The sequence below is a fragment of the Bombyx mandarina genome, chromosome 18, assembly GCF_030267445.1.
Source record: "Bombyx mandarina strain Sakado chromosome 18, ASM3026744v2".
NCBI lineage: Eukaryota > Metazoa > Arthropoda > Insecta > Lepidoptera > Bombycidae > Bombyx > Bombyx mandarina.
In genome coordinates this window covers 9,354,036-9,379,307 of record NC_143224.1, presented here as the reverse complement: position 1 = coordinate 9,379,307, position 25,272 = coordinate 9,354,036, and the positions used below count along the sequence as shown (strand labels likewise).

At 38.2% G+C, this 25,272-nt stretch overlaps 1 protein-coding gene across 4 annotated transcripts in view; it reads left to right on the top strand.

The window, feature by feature from the left end:
- Nucleotides 1-25,272, top strand: part of rsh (Rap GTPase activating protein radish) — a 319,148-nt gene that overhangs the window by 276,438 nt on the left and 17,438 nt on the right. For all 4 annotated transcript variants that reach the window (XM_089734679.1, XM_089734678.1, XM_089734681.1 and 1 more), the window contains 2 exons: nt 3,680-3,938; nt 17,625-17,805. In XM_089734679.1, coding sequence (XP_089590805.1) covers nt 3,680-3,938; nt 17,625-17,805 — 440 coding nt within the window. The remainder of the gene's footprint in view (nt 1-3,679; nt 3,939-17,624; nt 17,806-25,272) is intronic.

Below are 25,272 nucleotides of genomic sequence, written 5' to 3'. Positions count from 1 at the left end.
ACTTTGTAAAATTTATACATTTTATCAAATGTAAAATTTTACGTCAATCGTCGTAATAGTGTCTTCTTTTTCATCGAATGCCATCTTGTGAAGAAAATCATCATTAAGGCAACTTGAATCATATTTAGAACACATTTATATAAAGATCTAATATTTGAATGTTTCTAAATCATTGGCGCAGATTTAACAACTTAACCAAATAATAGAAGGAAAACCCGCTGTGACTATCGCTAATTGTATGAGGAAAATCAATTTCCTGAAACTGTAGCATTTTTTTTGTTTCCCTTGTAGGCAGATGAGCATACGGCCCACTTGATGGTAAGTGGTTACCGTCGCCCATGGACTTCAACAACGCCAAGAGTAGAGCCAAGCTGCTGCCTACCGTAACGTAAAAATTTGTCATAAAATAAAATATATTTGACAGGTGCCGTAATCCCTCTGATTTTTTTTTCCGAACGATAACCGAGCGAGGTCGTTTTCAAGAAAAGTTTGCATATCGAGTTCCGAACAATAACATTCGGACCGTTGGTGTATCGAGCTATTTCACCCGCTCTGTGAAAATCTTACCTTTATCGAATCATCAAAAAAAAGTTATTCACGCACAACTATCTTGTCATACGTTGTTCGGACCATATTTTAGCCTATTTACTATTCTGATGTATAAACTATTACATTGTAAATGTTCAATAAAGTACCGCAAGTACTTTTTACGTTGAAGCTAACAAACATGCATCGTACCTCACAGTCCTTCGCATTGTGAAGAACGTTGTCAACATCTTCCGCAAAATACCTTTATTCCTCTATTTTATTTTTGCATTTTTGAGTCTATTTTGAGTCCAGTTATAATAGACGTCACTATTTGAATGTCATGGCTTAATTTAACATACATGTGACTTTTTCCGAATCTACGCTAACAGATAACAAAATTAATTAGACACACCCACCACTTATAAATACTCATTACAAATACGATAACGCACTCAGTTGATATACGCATAATAGCCACGTACGTATCATATTATCTAATCTATGAGAATTGTCTATACAACCTGTCGTCGGCAAGACGAATAATAAATAGGAGGCACCGTAAATCCATTAGATGTATATAAATTGTTTGCATAGGATCATGTTTCATAGCAATCTGGCGCGCCTTGCAGACGTATACTCACAATTCACATACAATATGTAAACAATAGACACGTTTTAAGACGGTCTTATCGTGTTTTCTGAAAAATTTATAACATTAATTTTTCATGGAATTTTATTTTAATATTTTAGGGTCGTTTTAGCGTACGTTTTGCAACAAGACAAGGCTTTTGTTATGAAATAAACGAAAGAGCCTTCCTAAGTTTTAAAAAAATATCTTGTTCTTTGTTAACGATAATTAGGAGCCCGTTAACAATGTACCGCTATTGTAATAGGAAATAAACTCCTAAGAAACTTTTATTCGATCATTCGTTTCATAATATTCAAAGGACATGTATAATATTTTATGAAAAGAAATGAAGATAATGCGAACGAGTGTAGTGACGCGCAGTTGACATGCAAAGCTGGAGGCTTTGGTCTGTGACGCGGCCCGATATGAGTGGAGGCGATAACGACATCGGCTCAGCGCTTTCAGAAACGTTTACCGCGTCTGCAACTTAATTGTCGTACTGTTGTACTATCATCGTACTTTATATATTAATACGTGAAGCAAAAACTTTGTATCCCTTTTTACGAAAATTGCGCGGACGGTGGAATATGAAATTTTCCACACTTATAGAGAATATAGAGAAGAAGTGCACAATGCTAAAATTTTTTTTAAATAATGCATAAAATATACATTAAATCAATAAAGAAAACATTACACACACTACATACCATGTATTTGACGCACTCACACATACATACTATTTATTGTCAATCTTTTGTTCTTGACGTCTGTGGTCAAATTGAGAATAGATTAAATATTGTTTGTCTTTATTAATATTTTTATAGAGTAGCCTTGGCGAAATTTGTGATTATAGAAGTATAAAATACAATCATAATAGTGTACAAACTTACAGTTCCAATTAATTATAGTCGAATTTCGACTACTGCGGGACCTCTAGTTGTATTTTATTATTTGTGAGAAAAAAACAAACAAACATGTAATTTATATTAAAATAATTTATACTAAATTATTTGCGTCTAATTTAAAAGTCACGTCTGTAATGACATTACCAACATCAAAAGTATTATATATTTACTGTATTTATTTCAATTCGGTCTGGTTTTGTTTTAGGTTTAATAATCGAATTTATTTCACTCTTTTAGTTTTTTATTTATTAAAAAAAGAAATCGCATACGTCATATTGAAGTAATATACTTAAATTTACCTAATAGATCATCTAGCTTAAAACGACTAGATTTTTTTGAAAAAGCAAATTCCAGAGTTATATTAGATACCAAAAACCCAGCCCGCCATAGTTACTGAGCTAATTTGGAAAACTCCTAAATATTTTCAAGATCTATTAATCATGTCTGCTTAAAAATGTGTAAAAATTAATTCATCATTCATTCGTTACAAGCGCGGATACAATATCCAAAAATTTTAAAAGTTAGTTATTTCCATTTGAAATAAAATGCGCGTATAATTGACGAATCGTCAAACGAAAGTAAAACTGAAAATAAACCGACAATCTCCTAAGAAGCATAACGCAGTCGTATGTCTACGTACATTTATTATAATATACAACATCACATCACCTGTCGTCTCACAGGAACGTATCAAATAATCCAATTGTCGCAGCTCCGACGGTTTTGAATTAACAATGAGAATTTTCGTGCTGCCTCCAAGAAAATAATAAAAGTTCATACAGAAATATTGTTTCGTCAAATTATGTATCTCGCACACATTATGTTCTCGTTTTCGTATTCGCCCGTTTCCCGTTCTGTTGCTTATTCAAAAAGGTAAAAGAGTGAAAAACACGAAACTGCTTTTATCAAGTGCGAGATGCTCAAAGTAAAATATTCATCGAAATTGCACTCCGTATTGAAATACGAATGTAATTTTAGTTTTTCTTTTTTTTTTTTTGTTTGCTTCTTTACACTTTGATCGGCGTTTCATTGTTGACAGAGTTGAAGTCGGGACTTGATGATTGAAAAATTTCTAGCAAGAAGCTACTATTTCACACAAGAATACATTTCATAAAATGCATGAAATGTATTCTTGTTAGATTCTTACAGAAGTAGATTATTTTTGGAACGAAGTTCCTTATGGGACGATGCGGAGGGGTACCCTAACCTGGAAAAAACGTCCGTAACGTAAGATTTTTATTAGTAATACACACAGTGTACGACTTAACTTTGTAATAACGTACAAAAAATATCATATTTTTTTATCGTTCATTAACCACGATTTCAGACCGTTCGTTTGCGCAATACACCAATTCTTATGGAAACAACGGTGAATGAGGTGTACCACAATAAGTTCGCACGTTACCAAATAACCGTGGGTTGTTACGAAACCTCCAGTTTTATTTTCTTTATACCTCGAATAGAACTCAAAATTAATATTTTTATAATAAGGAACTTCGTTCCTATCCGGTGCCCCACGACACCACACATCTTTTTTTTTCATAAAATGCGTACATGAGTTTCGAGAATCGATTAGTAGTGAAACGTAGTATTTCTGATTTTTGTAATTTGTTTATAGATCGCCACGGAAGGTCTGGCTCCTTGGATGAAGCAGCTGAAGACAGCAGCAACGGAGGCAGCACGCCCAAGAAGAAAACTGTTATTGAAGAACAATGGGAAAGATCGGGAGGCTTCGAACTTACCTCAGTCGAGCAGGAAACATACGAAAAGTACTTCTACGGCACAGAACATTGGAACTATTTTACTAATGACGAGGATCTCGGACCCGTCATACTTTCTATTAAACAGGAGACACTCAACTCTAGAGATCAGTTCAGGTAAGACTTAAATCTAATTTTTATTTATTTATTGCATAGATGGGTGAGCGAGCTCACAGCCCACTTGGTGTTAAGTGTTTACCAGAGCCCATACACATCTACTACGCAAATTCCGCCACCCACCTTGAGATATGAGTTCTAAGGTCTCAGTATAGTTACAACGGCTGCCCCGCCCTCCAAACCGGAACGCATTACTGCTTCACGGTAGAAATAAGCAGGGTTATGGTACCTACCCATACGGACTCACAAGAAGTCGTACCACCAGTAAGTACGTTTAATTTTTATTACACGATGTTATTCCTTCACCGCGGAAGTCAATCGTGAACATTTGTTAAGTACGTATTTCATTAGAAAAATTGGTAACCGCCTGCGGGATTCGAACACCGTTGCATCACAAGATACGAATGCATCGGACGTCTTATCCTTTAGGCCACGACGACTTCAAATTTAGTTCGATTTCTTTAAGCAAGTTCCTTGATTGTTTCTAAGTTTACAACAAATTAATGATTATCCATGATGTAATGACCCACCTTTGAATTAAGTTTTAATTCAATTAAAGCAAATTAGATCCTAATTACTTTTATGGGGATTCCCATAATTATGGGGACTAGTGGTCGCTCATTAGTCGAAATTTGACCATAATTATTAATTTAAATTATGTATAAATTTGAACAGTATTATGGTTCTATTGTCAAAAACTTTTCTTCTATAATTACAGATTTCGCCAAGGCTACACCTTAGAAAAATAATATTTAAGGCAAACAATATTAATCTATTCTCAATTTGATCACAGACTTTAATAATTAACAAAAGAGTATAGACAAATGCGCGTCTGTGTCAAATACATGGTAGTGTGTGTAATGTTTCCTTAGTATTGATTTAATGTATTTTTTATACATAATTAAAAAATAATATTAGCATTCTGTACTCCTTCTCTATATTATCTTTAAGTGTGGGAAACTTCACACTCCTCCGTCCGTACCATTTTCGTAGAAAGGCTACAAGGTTTTTGCTTCATGTATTAATATATAGATGAACTCATATCGAATAGCCGACTTAACTTAATAGGTATATGCATATATATAATAGGAGCAATACACCGGTGTTCTAATCTCAGACGGGTACCAATTTTTCTAATGAAATATGTACTCAACAAATGTTCACGATTGACTTCCACAGTGAAGGAATAACATCGTGTTATAAAAATCAAACCCGTAAAATTATAATTTGCGTAATTACTGGTGGTAGAACCTCTTGTGAGTCCGCACGGGTAGGTACCACTACCCCGCTTATTCTTGCCGTGAAGCAGTAATGCGTTTCGGTTTGAAGGGTGGGGCAGCCGTTGTAACTATACTGAGACCTTAGAACTCATATCTCAAGGTGTGTGGCGCATTTTACGTTGTAGATGTCTATGGGCTCCAGTAACCACTTAACACCAGGTGGGCTGTGAGCTCGTCCACCCATCTAAGCAATAAAAATAAAAAAAACCGAAAACCAAAAAGTCAAAGAAATGTTCGTAGTTACAATTTTAAGAAAACTAACAATCGAAGCGGCGGCTGTTTTGCGGTAGGTATATATTTAATTTCAAATTTTCCACTTACTAATCAGAATACGTCAGCAACCAACTTAATAAAGCCCGTCACCTGTCTAGCCAAACAGTCAGCAATGGAATTTAATCAAGTAAAATATTGTGAAACTGACGATATTGCACCCGGGCTAGTTCAAGTAAAATATGAAATTCCTATTCGAATAACTCAACGTCCGTGCTAAGTTTATAGGGAGAGTTATTTTAATCTAGAAAAGACGTCAAAAGGCATTCTTATATCGCTTGGTGGAGCCGACGCATTATTAATACACAAATCGAAGTTTATATTCATACTAGGAATTTCCTAGATTTAAAAATAAAACAATAAATAGCATAATCAGTACAGACCTGCGAAATATATAGATTTTTTTGTCATTTTACATTAATCAGGACATTTGCTGACATTTCAGTTTTTTTAAAACTCTTGCTTATTTCTCTTATATACAGAATTGATAATTTGAAGTTTTGATGAGCTGCATGTGACTAGGATATGTAGTGCAAGGTAGAGAAGGAAGAGGTCGACTGAAGAAGACATGGATGGAATGTGTGAATGACGATATGAGAGAGAGAGAGGAGTGAGTGTTGAGATGACGGCTGATAGAAGAGAATGGAAGAGAAAAATTAGCTGTGCCGACCCCACCTAGTGGGATAAGGTGAAGAAGAAGAAGAGATAACTTGAAGTTTTATAAAAAAAAAATGTTTGGTGTCGTGGGACACCGGATAGGAACGAAGTTTCTTATTATAAAAATATTAATTTTAAGTTCTATTCGGGGTATAAAGAAAATAATTATTCAGGTATACATATTTTGATTTAAAAAAAACTACTTTACAAAGCTATCAACTTTATTTTATTCACAATGTTTTATAAAAATATATAATAATAATATACAAAGAAACAGCCATTTATATGAATAATAATAAAACCGTCATCAAGTAGACTATACATTAGACACACTATAGCCATCATACTAAGACTATACATAAATAATAAAAATCTTACGTTACGGACGTTTTTTCCCGGATAGGGTATCCCTCTGCATTGTCCCATAAGGAGCTTCGTTCCAAAAATTTTTTTTTTTTAATTCACTCCTGTATCAGTTAAAACGAACAAACCAGGACTGAGCTCAGATGTCAGTCGCACTACAAGCAACAAAATTAAAATTAACGACACTTTCGACGTCCGCGTTTAATTGGGACAACAGTGTTATCTCTTCGCGGGGTGCATTTTAATTAAAAACGGCAAGCCATTGTAAAACAGAATGGGCCTTTGTGAAGCGTTAGTAGGTTCTATAATTAACTGGCCAGTTACGGGCCTCTGCGACCTCGTACTGTTTACCTTCGCGACCCTATCGTAAACTAAGAATAGTATTAACATAACGTAGTAACTGCTAAAAGCGTTATTGCAAAATTTCATGTAAATTTTCATAATTTCGGTCGAGTCGGAAAAGAAACTTAGCATTAAACCTAATTTGTAATTTGTCAAAACGAAGTATACAATATGTTCAGGTCAATTTATTTCGGATTATTTTTCTAATTCTGAAGATGCTTGGTAAAGTTATTTTTTTTTTTATTGTTTAGATATGTGGACAAGCTCCCAGCCCACCTGGTATTAAGTGGTTACTGGAGCCCATAGACATCTACAACGTAAATGCGCCACACACCTTGAGATATAAGTTCTAAGGTCTCAGTATAGTTACAACGGCTGCCCCACCCTTCAAACCGAAACGCATTACTGCTTCACGGCAGAAATAGGCGGAGTGATGGTACCTACCCGTGCGGACTCACAAGAGGTCCTACCACCAGTAATCTATTGATATATTGATTTGAGGAAATAAGCAGCCTAAAAACATTCATTATTACCTACAACTCGATTCATCCCTGTCCTCCCTCCCTGTTTGAAATTAATAAGTAACATGATTTTTGGGATTTACTCATTTCATTTAAATCTTGATGAGCAGTAATATCGACCGATCACAAAAAAGCTTTTTGCTTTTATTTAAATAGAATCCTCACTTCACTTCGACATCATCACGTAAGACTAATTATCAAACTGTGTTGTACTGAACTGTTACACTCCACCTGGTGATTAGTTTAGTAAATATGTATTTAAAATTCATATTTTACGACAAATTGAGTTAGTGAAGCAAAATTTAACACGAAATTAATACATTACCCATTATATTAATCACATATATATAATTGAATATATAATTAAATATACAATTTCGAAAAGGGCACATCTCTGAAAATGTAAAATGTTCAGGAAATGAAAAAAAACTGATTATTTGCTAAAACAGTGTAAAATTTAAAATATTAATTTTTGAGATAGATTTTAGTGTTAATTAGCAATTGAAAATTACTGGAATTATTATAAAATGGGTGTAGGTAAACCTCAAAAGTACATGTAGGTATATGAAAAAACGTATTTTACAAAATATGCGACATGTGCCCTTTTCGAAATTGCATATTCAATTAATATAGGGCTAAAAATGTTATTTTAGAGTAATTTGTGCTAAGTATGTGTGGATGTAGATTTTATTGCATTGTGTTAAATTAATTCTGCTTTTGGACGTTGGTTGTTGAGCGAAAGGAGGTTTTAGTCGGTTCGACTCCGACATGCTCCGCCCGCCGTCCTCAGTGGAGGGCGGAAGTCCGGCGATTTCCTCCTGACCAAAAAAAAAAAAAAGGACTAAAATTAAAATAAATATTCATAACTTTACAATAATAATAAGAGCAAATGTTCGCGATTGGCTTCCACGGTGAAGGAATAACATCGTGTAATAAAAATGGAGCCCGCAAAATTATAATTTGCGTAATTACTGTTGGTAGGACCTCTTGTGAGTCCGCACGGGTAGGTACCACCGCCCCGCCTATTTCTGCCGTGAAGCAGTAATGCGTTTCGGTTTGAAGGGTGGGGCAGCCGTTGTGACTATACTGAGACCTTAGAACTATATCTCAAGGTGTGTGGCGCATTTACGTTGTAGATGTCTATGGGCTCCAGTAACCGCTTAACACCAGGTGGGCTGTGAGCTCGTCCACACAGCTGAGCAATAAAAAAAAATAAATAAAAAAAATAGAAACGATAATAATTCACGGTAATCGGCATAATTCATGTCTTTATTTAACATATTGTTGCTTCATCAAATAATAGAGAGAGAGTCTCTATTATTTTTTAATCTGTTTGAATGAATTTCATTTTTATAATTATCGGAATCACAATTAATATCCCATTATAATTAAAACGACTAGTGTTTATTATTCGCCTTAGTATTAATTATGCCTATGACTCGCGGAAGCCAAATAAAATACTATTTTCTGATTGTTTTTCATTTATCGTTCAGAATTTCCGTAGCACCTGATATAGGTCATTGGTAATAGACAGACGCTTGATGAGACTTAGCATTTTTGATGTCCCCATATATAATTTTATATATAAAAGACTATCAATTGAATACAACCACCTATGAATAAAGTATACATGATTTGAATAATTTAAGAAGTATAATACTTAACTCCTTTAAAGGTACCACCCCGCCTATTTCTGCCGTGAAGCAGTAATGCATTTCGGTTTGAAAGGCGGGGCAGCTGTTGTAACTATACTGAGATCTTAGAACTTAACTAGTCAGGTCATAAGTATTGTCACACAGTAAAAACTTTTCTTTTAGAATGCTGGCCACAAAAAAGTTTTTTGAATTCGAATTTCGAATTGTTCATGAAAATAAAAATGTATACTTTTAGAATTTTACTCATTTTTAAATATGGAGTGGACGCTTAAAGAAGACTGTGTTGCAGTTATTGCGTTGCATCGTTGCGGTTACGCGCCAATTCAAATTTTTAACATACTGAAAATTTTGAATGTAACCAAAAGATTCGTTTATCGTACCATCAAACGATACAATGAAGACTCTAGTGTAGATGACAGGTCAAGAAGTGGTCGCCCTCGGTCTGTTAGGACTCCAGCAGTGATAAAAGCTGTGAAGGCGCGAATTCAAAGAAATCCCAAACGTAAGCAGAAACTGTAGGCCCTTCAGATGGGGTTAAGCAGAACCACGGTGAAAAGGGTGTTAAATGAAGACTTAGGGCTTCGGGCACATCGAAGAAAAACAGGACATCGTTTGAATGCTCGTCTAATGGACCTGAGACTGAAGAGATGCCGCGCTTTGTTGAAGCGGTACGCGGGAAAAAATATCGGGAAATTCTTTTTTCGGATGAAACAATTTTTACCGTAGAAGAGAGCTACAACAAACAAAATGATAAGGTGTACGCACACAGTAGTGAAGAAGCGAGCAACCGTATTCCGCGTGTCCAACGAGGTCATTTTCCATCCTCGCTCATGGTATGGTTGGGAGTTTCTTATTGGGGCTTAACAGAGGTACATTTTTGTGAGAAAGGTGTAAAAACGAATGCAGTTGTGTATCAAAATACAGTCCTGACGAACCTTGTGGAACCTGTTTCTCATACCATGTTCAATAACAGGCACTGGGTATTCCAACAAGATTCGGCGCCAGCTCATAGAGCGAAGAGCACACAAGACTGGCTGGCGGCGCGTGAAATCGACTTCATCCGGCACGAAGACTGGCCCTCCTCCAGTCCAGATTTGAATCCGTTAGATTACAAGATATGGCAACACTTGGAGGAAAAGGCGTGCTCAAAGCCTCATCCCAATTTGGAGTCACTCAAGACATCCTTGATTAAGGCAGCCGCCGATATTGACATGGACCTCGTTCGTGCTGCGATAGACGACTGGCCGCGCAGATTGAAGGCCTGTATTCAAAATCACGGAGGTCATTTTGAATAAACTTTAGTGTCATAAAAATCTATGTTTTGTTAAGTTCATTTTGGTATATGAATGGTTACATAATGAATAAACTTGTTTCAATTATTTTACATTAAACATGTGACAGAATTTATGACCTGACTAGGTATATCTCAAGGTGGTTGGCGCATTTACGTTGTAGATCTCTATGGGCTCCACTCCATGGTAACCACTTAACACCAGGTGTGCTGTGAGCTCATCAACCAACCTAAGCAATAAAAAAAATTGTCCCTTTAATGATAATTGCACTTAAAGAGTAAACTCCAGTCGCGTTTCGAAGCTGACACGCACTTTACTTAAGGCATTTTTCTCAGAAAATAATTCTATAGATATTACTATTACTTTAAATTTATTTGATGAAAGTGGTACGAAAGGGGTGAAAGTGGTTTTATAGCTAAGATAAGACAGCCCACATAATATTGAGTGGTTGCCGAGTCGAAAGATACCACGATGCGAATGTCATTGACCAACTTGAATCAAAAGATTGAAGCCTTAATTACTTTAGAACAATCACCGTTCTCCTGAACGCGTGTGGGCTTTCAACTTGCTCAACCAGTACTTTTGATAGTAACTGTGGGACAAATACTTTTAAAGTCATGTATTAATGTAATTTTATTTGAATCTTATACATCAACCAGCTTTCCACCCGCATGAACTACACTTTATAGAGCGCGCTCAGCAGTGGGAAGAATTTAGTCTATATTATTTCCGAAAATTCAAACTATTTCCATATTAAGTTTCTACAAAATCAATTCAGTAGTTTGTTTGGGCGTGAAAACGTAAAAAAAAAACAGATTTATTTTCGTATATAATATTATTAGTGTGACTACGAAATAAGAAATGCACAAGAGATATTCAAAAGTTCTCGTTTCAAGCAATCCTTATTATATTGTAAAATGAACTTCACCAATAAAATGTGTTATTTCAAACTAAATTCAACTCGCAAATTTTGCAAAGGCAACGACACTTCAAAAATGCGAGGAAAGCATTTTCGTGAACAAATATTTCTGTTACAAGCCGCCTCTCGAACAAAGCAATTTCTACAAAGATTTATAATCACATTCTTAACTTTGAAATATGAGGTCGGTTCCATAATTTTAAATAATATTAGGGACAGACCGAGACCTCATTATTCAGTCCGAAACCCGAGGTTTCAACCGACATTCTTCATATCTATATTTTACATATTTTTGCTTCGCCTCTCTCTAATATTTCTTAATCTGTTTTAAGTAAGTTATTAAGAAACTTTCAGAAACATAAATGTCATCGCTTTGTTTTTATTTATTAATAGTCCGGTTCTTTTTATTGCTTATATAGGTGGACGAGCTCACAGCCCACCACAGCGTAATTGCGCCACCCACCTTGAGACATAAGTTCTAAAAGGTTTCAAGTATTGTTACAACGGCAGAAATAGCCAGGGCGGTGGTACCTACCCGTGCGGGCTCACAAGAGGTCCTGCCACTAGTAATTACGCAAATTACAATTTTGCGGGTTTGATTTTTATTACATGATGTTATTCCTTCACCGTGGAAGTCAATTGTGAACATTTGTTGAGTATATATTTCATTAGAAAAATTGGTACCCGCCTGGAATTCGGTGCATCGCTCAACACGAATGCACCGGACCTGTTATCATTTAGGCCACGACGACGACATAAGGCTGTAACATGACTTCTTTAAGCGATGTGTGAAAACAGCCCTCACTAGCAGAGAGACGCCAGATGGAGACTAGAATTTCCGATGCCCATAGACGATGGTGAGCACTTCAGATCGTATGGACCGTATAGCGATAGGCCACAGCCATTACTTACAATAAGAAGCATAATTTCTATAAATATTTATTTCGGCATATTACATTATAATATTCGGAATCAACACTCGATCAAAACCACACACCTACATCACAACCCTAATACATCATTCAGCCTTCATACCATGTGCAGTAAGCATTGCTTTAGTGATTAGATACGAAGAAAATGTGAGAAAACTATTGGATTATCGGAGTGACCTATTTTTACAAGTGTGTCATCAACATTGCGACTTGACTTATATCTATCTATCTATATATATAAAAATGAATCGCTGTTCGTTAGTCTCGCTAAAACTCGAGAACTGCTGAACCGATTTGGCTAATTTAGATCTTGAATTATATTATTTGTGGAAGTCCAGAAAAGGTTTAAAAGGTACATAAATATGAAAATGCTCGGAATTAAATAAAAATATTATAACAATTTTGTTTTCCCTTTGATGTGTCCTCCGTCGAACGGATTCTCCTATAATGGAGAGCACCGCGTAGATCGTATATGGAATCATAATATTGGCTTCATTGCACCGGTTTTAGCGGTAGGCAGCGGCTTGGCTCTACCCCTGGCATTGCTGAAGTCCATGGGCGACGGTAACTACTCACCATCAGGTGGGCCGTATGCCCGTCTGTCTACAAAGGCAATAAAAATAAATAAAAATAACCCCGAATACAGTAATGTGTCGCGGTTTGTAAGATAAGACTAAGGCAAGGCTTTCATAGAATTAATCCTTGGTCATCATCTCGGTAATAATGAATCTTTGACCAGTATACCACCCTGCCTATTTTTACCGTGAAGCAGTAATGCGTTTCGGTTTAAAGGGCGGGGCAGCCGTTGTAACTATACTGAGACCTTAGTACTCGTACCTCAAGGTGGATGACAACATTTACGTTGTAGACATTTATGGGCTCCGGTAACCATTTCACACCAAGTGGGCTGTAAGCTCGTCCACCCATTCATGCAATAAAGAAAAGAAAAAAGTTTCTGTAACAATGAGGATATTGCGTGTTTGAGGACCGTTTGGACAGGGCCTTGACAGTAGTGTACCTTGAAAGTTGTGTCGGGTATGTACTTCAAAAGCTAAGCGTATTTATGAAGGGACCACAGCATAGAGCTGAAATAGAATGCCAATGATTCCAAAATAATAATATGGTCTCGATGCTCAATCCGATTCTGTTAATTCATTTCAATTAACTAACGCGAAATTGCTCCGAGGTGAATTGCGGGTCGCATAGAGGGCAAGCGTGCCGTGGGCAGAACACCAGCCAGATGGTCAGATCTAGCAAGAGAAGCACTTGGTGGTAGTCTGTACCATGCAGTCCATGCCACCCATTATCGAATACAGTGGAAGAACGTCACATGTGGTCGCGATCCTCAACAGTGAGGGAACGATATAGAAGAAGAGAAAAAGGCAGCACGTGGTACGAACCAGTACCAGTACTCACAATGTCCTTCCAATAATTACAAGTTATACTCATATTACATAATAATACGAAGCTCTGGATTAATGACGAGATAAACACGATCAGCACTTTGTAATTAAATTACAAGTCGTTGCGCTACAACATCCCGTTATTAATATCCAATAACGAAATTACCCGAAATTCTGCTACCCATGCGCGTAACCCTTTATCAGTGAGAGTGCGTAATTATTGTGGAGCTAGAAAATGTTTCCAATTCAAAATGAAGACGGTCATTTCCATCTTAGATTAAAAGTGAATATATTATTTACTATATATATATTATTACTGGTGGTAAGACCTCTTGTGAGTCCGCGCGGGTGGGTACCACCACTCTGTCTATTTCTGCCGTGAAGCAGTAATGCGTTTCGGTTTGAAGGGTGGGGCAGCCGTTGTAACTGTAACTATACTTGAGATCTTAGAACTTATATCTCAAGGTGGGTGGCGCATTAACGTTGTGAATGTCTATCGTTCATTCGTGGAGCTCGTCCACGCATCTAGCCATAAAAAAAATATTCTTGCTAAGTAAAATAGAAGCGATACTTGTAGAGCCTTGTCAAATTGACACATTTCCTTCAAACTGTACCCAGTTCAACCTCGCTGTATTTTCGTTTGAATGCCTCCAAATAATATATTAAACATCGTTCACGAATTTATATCCCGTGAAATTTGGAAACATTTCATTTTCGTCTCACAATTCTTTAACAAAACTCAATATTCATAGTTTATACACGTGACAAGAACACGATATGTACCCCGCTTTAAAAGTCAAGCAATCAATTCCATTATCGATGCTACGCGGGTCGAGTGATGAAAAACTGGTAATTTTAGAAAATTTCCAAATCGTATAATTATGATATTGAGAATGAATATACCAACAGGTCAACAAAGCATGTGACTGCGATTGAAGAAATTAAAAAAAAAACCCTTAAAATACAGAATTACACTGTTACACTACCGCACTTATTTATCCATCAAAATCTAACAAAGAAAAATGCGTAAGAACTAAATAGAACTGTACCTTTCCATCGAAAATAACGGTTCCAATCGATTTGTTTAGGCACGTGTTTTTTACGAAATTCTGCTTATAACAAAGCTGTATTTCCACACATATGACGCGTTATGGCGTCAAATCAAGATATTTAGCTACACTGTTAAGTATTTCTAAAGTGTTCTCATCAATATAAATTCAATGCTTTATTTACAAAAAAAGGAACAGCAGAAGACATACTTCGGTAATTTATTTTGCTATAGCCAGGTTAGATTTAATTTCCATAGTAGCCGGCTACTACTACTACTACTCACTCTCCACCAGATGGGGCGTTTTCTATTGCACCATCAACAGCAACGGATAAAACAGGAAAAGCAGACTCCTCAAATATTTTACTGGTGGTAGGACCTCTTGTGAGTCCGCACGGGTGGGTACCACCACCACCCTGCCTATTTCTGCCGTAATGCGTTTCGGTTTGAATGGTGGGGCAGCCGTTGTAACTATACTTGAGACCTTAGAACTTATATCTCAAGGTGGGTGACGCATTTACGTTGTGGATGTCTATGGGCTCCAGTAACCACTTGACACCAGGTGGGCTCTGAACTCGTCCACTCATCTAAGCAATAAAAAAAAAACACCCTTCATTTTTTATCTGAAGTCACTTAAGCGGGGTCCGTTACAGGAATAATACAAAACCCAACAAGAGATTAAAACATCGTACAGAATCAATACACGCCTTTCAAATGTCCCTTTTTACGTAAAAATCGTTGTGGAAGAAATATCGTGGATTGTCGTAAATTCCAGCGTTTTGATTATTCGACGTTACAGAAAACACACGTGCCCTTGAACATCCTGAGGATTTAATTAAAAATGCTCAACGTATTTTTAAAGCGTTAGTGTAATTTACACGTTCAGGAATCGACACAATGAAAACAAAAATTTATTTCTAAACAAAATTGTACCGCACACTTTACATAATTTGATACGTCACATTTTTTTTTCCTTTAGGTAAAACTTCGTTATATTAATTTCCATGCAATCTAAAGAAGGTACAAAGTCAATCTTGTTCAATTCTAATTGCAGTCAAAATATTGTACATTTATTTGAAACTAGCTGACCCGGCAGACTTCGTAGTGCCTCAATCGATAAATAAAAGACCTAAACTATTGCATAAAATAAACTTAAAACAAACAAAAGGAATCTGTCTGATAAGGGACACATCAAAGGAAAAACAAAATTGTTTGTTCTTATATAATTCCGAGCATTTTCATATTTATTCACCTTTTAAACCTTCTCTGGACTTCCACGAATAATTCAAAACCAAAATTAGCCAAATCGGTCCAGGTGTTCTTGAGTTTTAGCGAGACTAACAAACATTTTTTTTTTTTTTCCTACCTATGCTGATAGCCTTGAGAGGCTATTTCAGCTTCACCCTAACGTTTGTAGGTGAGCTCGCGGGGCTCAACCGGAGAGTTGCTAACACTGACCCTAGCAAGAGCAGTGCTTCGCAGAGTCTACCACCGGATCGGAAACGCGACCCACTGAGAAGATCCGGCGAGAAACTCAGTGGGCTGTGTCTATGGGTTAGTTCGCTCGTCGAGCCCTTCGTCGCAAGCGACGGGTTCGACGAGGACGGTGACCGGTGCTTGTGGTGCCTAAAAGCACCGTTAATGGATCAGGAGGATCCGTAATGACGTGCTTTGGGCGACGTCGACGGTTTACCATTCGGTCTACTGGGTCGGGTATGTAATTTCCAGCGGCTACGATGAGAGGGTTCTCATGTCGTGCCGCCTTCTCAAAATGGCGCAGCGATGCCGACTGTAGATACTTACTAAGGGAGTCGAGCTCCAGGTCGTCGTGGAGATCCACATTCCTAAGGAACCAAGGCGCTCCGACGGCTATCCTGCAGAATCGTGATTGAATAACCTGAAGGGATTTCAAGTTGGTGCGGGCTGCGTGAGCGAACACTACGCTTGCATACGTCATGACGGGGCGTATACAAGTTTTGTAGAGAGTTACCTTATTCCGGAGGGACAGTTTGCTTCGACTACAAAGCATTGGATAGAGTCGTCCTAGAATAAACGCGGCGCGGTCGCGTACCGTTTTTATATGGGGACGGAATGTCATCCCTCTGTCGAGGGTGACGCCTAGATATTTGACCTTCGAGACCCACGGAATGGGCTGGCCAAAGAGAGTGATGGGACTAACGGCGGAGGTGTTTGCGCGCCTACTACGGAGTGGGATGCTCAAAGTGATGTTCGGAGGGCGACCCCTTTTGAAGAGCACCGCTGCGCTTTTCGTGGGGTTGATGAGACTAACGAACAGCAATTCATTTTTATATATATAGAAGATAAACAAAGCAGCAAACAACAATACGTGTTGTACATAAGATATTGACTTGAATAACCAATCGAAAACAGACAGAATCTGCTGTAACGCTCCAAGACACTCACAACATTAAGTCTATTAGCATTAAACAGAACCGCGAGGCAATACGAAACTAACTTAATGTTCATTTCTCGTTTAATTCACACAACTCCATTATCAGAAGTGAACAGCATGAACTGAAGCAGCAATTGTTTGTTTTTCTCGTTTACCCGTTGTATTGTTGATTTGAAGACGTCAATGAATTTTTCATTAACTCAGTATTGATTGCTGTTAAAATATATTTAGCAATCGTAACTGTTTTACTGGTGGTAGGACCTCTTGTGAGTCCGCACGGATAGGTACCACCACACCGCCTATTTCTACCGTAAAGCAGTAATGTGTTTCGGTTTGAAGGGTGGGGCAGCCGTTATAACTATACTGAGACCTTAGAACTTATATCTCAAGGTGGGTGGCGCATTTACGTCGTAGATGTCTATAGGCTCCAGTAATCACTTAACACTAGGTGGGCTGTGAGTTCGTTTACCCATCTAAGCAATAAAAAAAACCACTTTCTCAAATATAACAGTGTGCAACAAAACAACGCTTTCGTGATTTAATAATTTTATTACTGCCGGCAATTTGTGAAGTGTTTTATTTTTTACTCAGGATCCTGGTCCGAGCGATTAGCTACACAGTTCATGGACTAATTCCCGCATCGTGCGTCTTCGCTGACCGTTACAATCGTGAAGAAGTGGTCCGCTCTCTTGGCAAGGAAGTCAACATCAACCCACCACTCATGTTGGGACAGCTGCCTGACACTCCCGAAGAATTACTGAAACTTGATCAGGTGAGAAAAAACACAAAAACAAAATGGCCTCTTCATTTAAATTTACTTGAGGGAAAGAAGGAAAGTTTGCTGAAAATACGAGTATAATGCATTTTTCGTCCGACAATGTTTTCCCTGAAACGCCTTTTAGCATATATGTGTCTACCAAATTAATATATGCTGTACTATATTTTCATTTTTCAAAGAAGCAGTGACCTATTCTATCAAATAATCCGGATTTTTTTTTTCCATTTCGGTATAACCTTCCAAGTAAAACCTTATAATATAAACATGGCCCAAGGCTTAATTTAAAAGCCTTTCAAGCGCTTTATAATGCATGTACAATCCTAAGGGCATTCGCGCGTATCGACATTTTGTATCGGAGTCTTAAAATCAAAAACGAAGAATATCGGCTACAAAGTCTCATCTCATTTAGCATTCAGCCGGGAGAGAGCTCCGAAGAAGTAAATTAGCAGTAAAACCTTTTCTCGTCGCACCGATTGTTTTTTCAGTTCTCAATTACGTGTAAGCGTTGCCTTCACTTACTCGTCTGAAACATTGATGAGGCCGTTAGTCGTGGGCAGGTGCTCCCTTGCGCCCCACGGGGAACAGAGTTTTTCAATCACGATTTTTTTTTTCATTCATTATAACCAGCATGACCTGAATTTGTAAAAATACAGTGCAAACGCAGTATTATATCGCAGAAGTGCCACCGAAAACGATAATGCCGAATAAAAGCTTTCTGTAAGATAAATTGAAGTGTAGAAGCTTCAAAGAATAAAGCACTAGCCCCCTGAGTTTCTCGCCGGATCTTCTCAGTGGGTCGCGTTTCCAATCCGGTGGTAGATTCTGCGAAACACGGCTCTTGCTAGGGTTCGTGTTAGCAACGTCATCAGGTTTGAGCCCCGTGAGCTCACCTACTAGTTAAGGTTACGCTGATATAGCCTCTCAAGGCTTAGGTAGGCAAGCTTAGGTAGGAAAAAAAAAGAGTAAAGCAAAGCATCCAGAGGAAGATAATATAAAACTAAGCAAGTTAAGAACCAAACGCAGAAACAAATATAACGCAAGTTTCAAAAATTCTTTTGCCATTTAATCTAGTACTCATAAGACATCAAGAATGCCGTCGTTCCAAATATGTCCATCTAATTTAAACATTAAATATCTAGTTTTATTCGACGCATTTCGAAATGGTGCATCGCTGTTTCAAATCCTCCAGTGCTAATAACCGAAAACACGGTCAAATCCTGAGTCACGGCAAGTCTCCACGACGCCACCCCTTCGCTTGCGACTAATCACGGTAATGGACTAATGACAAGTTAGATGGCAAACTACTCCGAAGCGCAACTCGTGTGTAAACTCGACTCTCACATGAAATCTTGTGCTGTCATTTTAATGACAGAGATAAAATAATTATGGAATACGTAATCAAATTCTCAGCGTTAATTCAATAACTTTGCTGCTTCGATTAATTAATTGACTCACGCACTTGTTAGTGTAAGCGTTAAAGTAAAATACAACAATAATAATAATTGATGCTTATATGTACATCATCGATTAAACGGAATTAAATTAAAGTTTTCTGAAAGTGAACTTGGAATTGTTTAATCCAAATTAATAAAGGGATAAACAGATTCATGATTAGAAACCACGCAAAATTTTGGAACGAAGTTCCTTATGGGACGATGCGGAGAGGTACCCTAACCGGGAAAAAACGTCCGTAACGTAAGATTTTTATTAATAATGCACACAGTGTACGACTTAACTTTGTAATAACGAACAAAAAATAACATATTTTATTATCATTCATTAACCACCTTCTCAGAGCGTTCGTTTGCGCAATACACCAACTCTTATACAAACAACCGTGTATGAAGTGAAGCGAAACCTCCAGTTTTATTTTCTTTATACCTCGAATAGAACTTAAAATTAATATTTTTATAATAAGGAACTACGTTCCTATCCGGTGTCCCACGACACCACACATCCTTTTTTAAATGCATTTAGGTTAGACGGGTATATAAAATGTACGTCTAAAACAAATCCCACAAAAAGTAAAACAGAAAGCGAGTCTGCGAGTCAGACGCGAACAATTCAGCTTGCCGCGTTGAAGGAGAGTCGGTTCGATCCAGTGGGCTGCCAATTTTCATTAGGTACTGTCAGAGGTACGCTTACAAGTCGGAACTTTGTTGAACGGGCACGTCCCACGCCATCCTTTGCATTTCGAATTCACTAAAACGTCGGATTTCATGAATATAACAGCGCGGACTCACATATGCGAATTAATCCGTGGAAATGGAATGGAAGTAGAAATTGTATCATCGTTAAGACCGCACAAATGAAGTACATATTAAATAAAATATTCATAACATAATTCATAACATTCAGCAGCATAATCCTTTTTATGAAAAAAATGGGCTTGCAGACTTCACATCTACCTTTCGGATGCGTCTTGAAAATAGTGGATTTATAATGAAAAAATGCTTTTGAATTTGATGAATTCAATTACGCACTTACATTCTTCATTGATGTACAAGTTGATTGTGGTATTAATATGATTTAACATGTAATGTACATTACATTTCGTGTCAATTTTTTAATTCATTTATCTAAATTTTTTTATTACATAGATGGGTGAACGAACTCACAGTCCACCTGGTGCTAAGTGGTTCTGAAGCCCGTAGACATCAACTTGAGACATGACTTCTAAATCACAGTTTTATTGCACAACAGCTACCCTACCGTCATAGGCAGGATGGTGATACTTAACTGTGCGGACTCAAAAAACACCCTACCACCAGTAAAAAATTACTAATACTAACTAGTAATTAATACAATCGAAACGCTATAAAAGCTACATAAAAAAAAAACCTTTCAGACTACAAATAATATAAGAAAAAAATATTTTTACATATAAAATCGAAAAACTTACTACTAGTAATCATAGACCGCACAAAAAAAAAACTTCGCAGACACATGCCAATAAAACAGACAATACGTACGCGGGATTGATCTAGGTCTCGTTTCCGATCCCCTGAGATCGATGCCGTTCACCACGATTCCTTTTATAAATAAATATCTGTAAATGAAAGTGCTTTTAATACATTTTCCTTGTTCATCTCAAACGTCGCGCGATGGAAAATGTACTCTGGTAACACGACTTGACATATACGAGTATGTTTGACAAAAAAACTCGACTATTCCCAGTACCTTCAATATTCTGCGGCCCCAATATTATTGACGACTTTGGGCAAACGGTTACGGATCCATTTTACTACACTTTAGGTGCCAACGATGTTTTTGTTTGTCTGTATATTGCCTTTATCGAATCCAGTTATATTTCGATCCATCGCGAACTATTCTTAATATATGTATTATTTTAAATAAAATACGTTTGTAAATGTATATTCAACGTAGTATTTTTGTCGTCACAAGCCCACACAAGTCCATTAAGTGATGAACAACTAACGTAGCCGATAGAAATATCAACGTGTATGACGCCGGCCATCTTGAGAAATGATGTTAAATCACTTGATTTAAAATAAAACGATTGCCTTTTTAAATGGAATACTTGAGATGCATTGCGGTAGAAATAAGCAAGGCTGTGTTATAGACCCATACGAGCTCACAACACGAACTTTTTTTTTTCGGGCATGGCTCGAAACTCATACGAGGTGTTCGCGCCTATTGGGGTATTGACACTTGACGATCTGCAGGTGTTGTGAGCAGACCACGCGTCCAAAGATGTTTTTAGCGCCCTACGCACCAAAAGAGTCCCCTTGAACTCTCCCACACCCCGTCCGATTTCCACCCGCGGACAAAACCTAGGCAGAGTTGGGGGGTTCCCGCAGTCAACACTGCAGTCGAGAATCGCGGCGTCAACCCGAGGGCGCCTGATCAACGTGTCTTCGAGGCGATCGTCGACGACTAATGATGCCGGTTTCCGCGGTACGGCGACCCATTAGGCCGTCCAGTTGGTGCCGCTATTATTGCGAGATACCTCGCTGGATCAGAACCAGTCACAACCCGACCTTTTCAGGAAGAGTTACAGATCGGGTTATGTCGTTATAACTGTGGTAAATCTGGTTACGGATACCCGGTCCAGGGAGGGTACTGTAGATCGGGTTACGTCCTCCTCTCCTTCCAACTCCTCTTAGCCGACTACGCCTTAGGAAAGGCACGCGAAGAGCCGCGCTACGTGAGCTACGTAAGATCCGCCCCTAACCTAAACTGTAAAATTTGCAGGTTTGATTTTTATTAAGTGTTAGTGAGCATGCTAAGTTAATGCTTCGGTAAAAAAATATATCCCACACTATACCAGGAGTGCCTGAAAACATTGTGTACATATATACTAAAAATATAAAGTATTGTTACTACAACTTTTGTCCCTAAACTACTATATTTAAACTTACCTACTTTACTACATTGATTTCGAGTATGTTTTCATGAAAAACACAAGCCTGCACGAGCAATGCATCTGGTAGTCGAGTTTGCCTTATCGCAAACTCCCCCCTTCCTTTAACAGTTAATGACGTAATAAAATGAGAATCCCTTTTTTTATAATTGCCACTCGCAGCTGTTGTAAAAACCTTCATAAACACTCGTCCACCATTTCAAATCGTATCCTGCACAGGTGTAACTTTAGCATTTTATAGAAAAAAATAAACTTTCCCGTTTCCTTGAATTTATGATACGTTATTTTGCTTTAGGGTTGTAAGGGCACTCCCTTCCTCAATAATTGGAACGGCAATAAAATATGTTCTACCCTTAACACAAAGAAAACAATATTAATATACAAACAGTGAGGAATACCTACTGATATAAATCATATATTCATTTTTCGATTAATTTTAATAAGTAACTGCTTTTCTCTTTTGTCTTGTCGTCGATATTTTTTCTGTTAAAAGTTGGAAAAAACCAACTGTTTTAATTTTTTTTTACACTTAATCACCTATTGCTATAATAAAATGAAGTTGACAAACCGAGGTGAAAAAGATACTAAATTGTTTTGACTTTGCCTATTTATTTGATTTTCTAATTCATGCTCTACTCGTTTCATAAAAACCTCATACAAAATACCGAACATACGCATTCACTAAAGACCAGGGACCTCGCGCGTAAGTTAAGTTTAATGATTCTGCTCAAAATGTTTTCCTACCTATTCGCTAGTAGTAGTAGTAGGTAGTCTAAGGGGCTATTCCAGATACGCTCGGTCGGGTAGGTGAGCTCACAGGGCTCAATCTGAGAGAATTATTAACACTAGCCCCAGAGCAGAGCAGTGCTTCGCTCTCGTGAGGATCGGATTGGAATCGTGACTAACTGAGAAGGTCCGGCGAGAAACTCATTGGAGTTTCTGCTACATTAGTTATTAAACACTACACTACTTCTTCTTCTTCTTCTCCATCGCTCCCTCATTGCTGAGGATCGTGACTCCGCTACAGCTTGTCGACTGCCAGTCTCCATCGGTTCCGGTCAGTTGCCTGGTGTAGTGCAGCGCTAAGTAGTCCGCTGGTTTGCTCGGAGATCTGGTCGGACCAATATAATTAATATAAGTGTGAAAGTGTGTTTGTTTGTCTTTCTTTCACGTCGAAACGAAGCAACACATATCATTCTCACTGGAAACTATACTGACACTTTTTCTTGACCACGCGGACGAAGCCTCGGGTAATAGCTAGAACTAATAATAAATTAGTGTTTATATTATTTTTCCATCACAAATTTATTTGTACCACCATTATTGTTCATGAATCCTTCCAACTAGAAATGGATAAGTCTTATGTATAAAAAATACTAGATGATGACCGAACTTTGCTCGTTTTTTTTTTTTTTGATAACGCCATTTTGTTTTGTCTTTAAAGCGGTTAGTTGCCCTCAATTAAGAAAAATAGTATTATTGTTCGCCAATAGATGTCGTGAAGAGTTGATTATTGAAAACACGAATAAAACAACATTTTCTGAAAATAAATCGTAGCTAGATCAATTTATCGCCCCCGAAATCCACTGTATACTAAATTTTATCGTCGTTGGAGCCGTTTCCGAGAATCAGATTATATATATATTAATATACAAGAATTGCTCGTTTAAAGGTATAAGATTATTTCGATCCTAAAGCCACATTTAAGGCTCACGATGAAATTAAGAACAATTTTCAAGTCGCGAGTTTATGAGTAAGTGAGATGGAACGAGCGAAATATCGTAGCTGCAATTTAATTAAAAATAAACAACTGAACAACATCTCAATTATGAAGTCGTGTAAGTCTGAACTAGTGCCGATTGCTTTGACTTAATCGGTTGTGTTATTTATGATATCAATGTAGAAAAATCAATTACGCCTTTTGAAGACTACACTTTTTTACTTGTGGTAGGACCTCTTGTGAGTCCGCACGGGTAGGTACCACCACCCTTTTTTTTTTTTTTTTCGGGTAGAGGGCCGAACCTCCTACGAGGTCCCCGCGCAAAAGGGGCGCGCGGGGTATGTGAGACTCTACGATCTGCATGGTGTTGTGAGCAGACCGCGGGCCCAAGGATTTTAGGGCCCACCCACTAAACGACTCCCCTGCACTCTTACACCCGACGTCCGATCCCCTCCGAGGTCAGAACCCGGATGAGGTAGGGGGGTTACCGCGGTCAACACTACAACCAGACGGCGCGGGTCACCCCAAGGACGCCCAGCCGACGGAGCCTTCGAGGCGAATCGAAGGCTCTGAAACGTCGGCCGTCTCGGTACGGCAGCCCGTCGGGCCGCCCAGACGGTGCCGCTGGTGTCCCGGAATACCCCGCTGAACCAGAACCAGCCTGCCGGGTCGGGACGCGATACACCGCCAACTGGTCGCTCTTTCGTAACTCCATGGCAGCGCGCTAGAGTGCTGGTAGCGCGCCGCGCGGCCTCACCCCCTCAGGTCGCCCCTTGACCTTCACCGGGGGAGGTACCACCACCCTGCCTATTTCTGCCGTGAAGCAATAATGTGTTTCGGTTTAAAGGGTGGGGCAGCCGTTGTAACTATACTGAGACCTTAGAAGTTGTATCTCAAGGTGGGTGGCACATTTACGTTGTAGATGTCTATGGGCTCCAGTAACCACTTAACACCAGGCGGGCTGTAAGCTCGGCCACCCATCTAAGCAATAAAAAAATAATCTAAAACCCAAACAGGTTTTACCAGCCGTAAATATGTTAGATATAAAAAAAGCTAAGTAAAAATAAAGCTACCCCCAATATACTTAAATATATTATAAATTTACTAAGCCGTTATTAATTCAGACTCCTCTTCTTAACATTTCAGTAGTATAACGCGACGCTACTTACTCAGGGAGGGACGAACGTAAAGTATTCCTGAGATCGATTCCGATAGAGGCACCCGTCACGTGCGGACGTGCTCATCGTCCACTCGATCGCCCGGTCTTTGTTCGCCCGGCTTTTGTTAGCCCGGCCATTGTTCGCGCGGCCTGTGTTCGTGATACATCTGCCGACCAAGTGTGTTTCCTGGAAGCTTT